The sequence below is a fragment of the Hordeum vulgare genome, chromosome 6H (genome assembly GCF_904849725.1).
Source record: "Hordeum vulgare subsp. vulgare chromosome 6H, MorexV3_pseudomolecules_assembly, whole genome shotgun sequence".
NCBI classification, from domain to species: Eukaryota; Viridiplantae; Streptophyta; class Magnoliopsida; order Poales; family Poaceae; genus Hordeum; species Hordeum vulgare.
Window position 1 is genome coordinate 97813250 of NC_058523.1, and position 2574 is coordinate 97815823.

Genomic DNA, 2574 nt, shown 5'->3' on the forward strand with positions numbered 1-2574 from the left:
TATATATTGTTTAACATAAAAATTATATCATTAGAAAATAGAACATCTAAAGTTTCTAATTTGTAATATATGCTTCTCATTAGGTTGGTCTAATTGACGACCTAGATACACGTACGGGACTTATAAAAAACAGAGGGAGTAGCGTGTATTGCAGCTATACGAACCGATCCCAATAAGCATCCTAGGATCACCAAGAATCCCATCTATATATGGCTAGCAAAGCTGGCGCAGCGGGGTGTCGGCGAAAGGCCCGTCCAGCACCCCATCGGAAACAATCTTGTACGCCTTCTCCGTCATGTGCAGGCCATCCCAGCTGGCGAACCCGTCGGGGCTGCCCCAGAGTTTCGTCGTGCTGTTGCACGCACCCCCGGTGTGGTACGGCCCGTTGCCGCCGCAGCACGCCACGAGCGGGTCGGCGATGCCGTACGCGTGCGGCTTCTGGACGAACTGCATGGCGGCGCCGTAGTAGTCGGCGTAGACGACCTTGACGCCGGGGTTCCGCGACCGGAGCCGGGCGAGCTCCTGCTGCAGCGCCCGGTTGTGCTTCTGGGAAAACTCGTTGTACCACTTGAGGCAGTGGAGCTCGTCGTAGTCGGCGCTGACGTTGCTCTGGTGGGCGCTCAGGTACGCCGGCACGCACCCGATGGGGAAGTTGCCCGGGACGACGACCGTCCTGGCGCCGAGGTCGATCACCTCCTGCACGGCGGCGCCGATGTGGGCGACCACGTCGGGAAGGTACTCCTCCGGCGTCTCCCGGGGGTTCCTGGGGTCGCCGAACCAGTAGTTGTAGTCGTTCCCGCCGATCTCGCCCATCAGCACGAGGGACTCTTTCAGGAGAGCCCTCGTGGCGGCTGCAAGACTCAAGATATCAACCACACGTGAAATAGACGACGCATGCATGCACGTGCACATATTTACTACTCCTATACGTATTACTTACCGTCCCCGGGAGCGATGCGCGCGAGGACCTTCTTGAAGGAGGCGAGCTGCTGGTCGAGGTAAGGCGCGTTCATCGTGAAGTTGTACTTTTTCTTGTAGTACTCCTGCGGCAGCGCGATAGCGCCGAACACGGCAAAGTTGGCGCCAGTGGGGAACTGCCCGGTGGCCTCCTCCGGGATGCTCGGCGGCAGCAGCGGTAGGCCAAACGCCTCCGCTGAAACATGCACCCATAGCTTTAGGCCTTTAGAAAAATATATATCACGTTGCGAATAAACGATGATGGAGACGGCGGCTCACCGTAGAAGTCGACGACGACACGGCCGTCGGAGACGCGGCCGCTGGGGCGCTTGAAGAAGGTCATGCCGAAGGGAAGCTCCTTGAGTGGCGACGGGCCATTGCCGATGGTGTACACGAAGTTGCCGGTGTCGATGAGGGAGTCACCGAACGAGAAGATGCGCTTGTAGCTGCAGCCGCACAGCGCCACGTCCGCGTTGAGAAGCACCACGACGGAGATGGCGAGGACGACGGCGGAGGAGCACGTGCGACTCCCCATATCTGCAAATCAAGTATACGTTTACTACATCGATTTACAGTTAATTTTGGTGTCCTTTTATAAAACTTCATGGGGGTATGTGTGCGTGACATATAAGGAATATAATGCATATCAATGTGTGCGTCAATTAAGGATTATGTATAAGGTTGATTTACTTTCTATCTAGGAGTATATATATATAAAGGAGAAGATATGGTTTTTATGGCATTGTTGCTCCATCTTCCATGCTACGGCCGGCTTCACGCCTAGTTTTTCTTATGGACAAAAAACGAGGAAACCAATCTCTTGCCTAAAATAAAATCTTCTGTTATTATCTCTTCTCTCCTTTTTTTAATAACTAGCAAAAATTACCCGTGCGTTGCAACGGGTAAAACAAATCCTTACATACATGGTGTTCTATTTGTTTTGCATTTTTTCTATACGCCCACAATATCCACCTATTAACAACAAACGTGATCAATCCTAATCGTCCACGTCGTCTGTAGTAGAAAGAGTGATCCATATTCAATTTCGACACTATAGGCAATGTTTTGAATTTTGATTTGATTTTTTGTGGCAGCATACATTTATGTTGTGTCAATGCACTATTTTTTTTTTGAATTTTTCTGAACATTTTAGAATGTGCAACGGGGATCCGGTGCACCAGATACATCCCCATATGTGTTTTTCATGTAGAATCATAAAATGTATAGTTCTCCTTGGCCTGGTCTAAAAGATTCAGTGATTGAAAATACTTAATATAGACTGATCTTTTCGTGTTTCAGATTACAATTGCTTCACATATAATATCAAATTACATTTTATGTGCTCCCCGCCAAGTCATATGTGTGTACTTGCCCGATTTAAAAAACGAACAAAAAAGTGAGATATGCAGGACTCAAATCTGGATCTTAGGTGTATGTAGAAGTTTGGTACCCCAACCAATGCGCCACTCCCACGTTCGTTGCAATTTAACGAATCGCTTATTAATAAACCAATCACACCAACCAGTGCGCCACTCCCACGTTCGTTGCAATTTAACGGATCGCTTAATAATAAACCAAACACGGTGCAGCGCCTATTGGACATGTATAGGCGGCATG

The 2574-nt window shown here is 49.3% G+C and overlaps 1 protein-coding gene across 1 annotated transcript; it reads right to left on the reverse strand.

Annotated features, from left to right (window-relative positions):
• Positions 1–213: 213 nt before the first annotated feature.
• LOC123401482 (GDSL esterase/lipase At2g27360-like) lies at positions 214–1492 on the reverse strand. The gene is made up of 3 exons (XM_045095305.1): positions 1237–1492; positions 941–1153; positions 214–851 (listed from the first exon to the last, which is right to left on the reverse strand). The coding sequence occupies exons 1-3, from the start codon at positions 1490–1492 to the stop codon at positions 214–216; spliced, it is 1107 nt and encodes a 368-aa protein (XP_044951240.1).
• Between the last annotated feature and the right edge of the window lie 1082 nt (positions 1493–2574).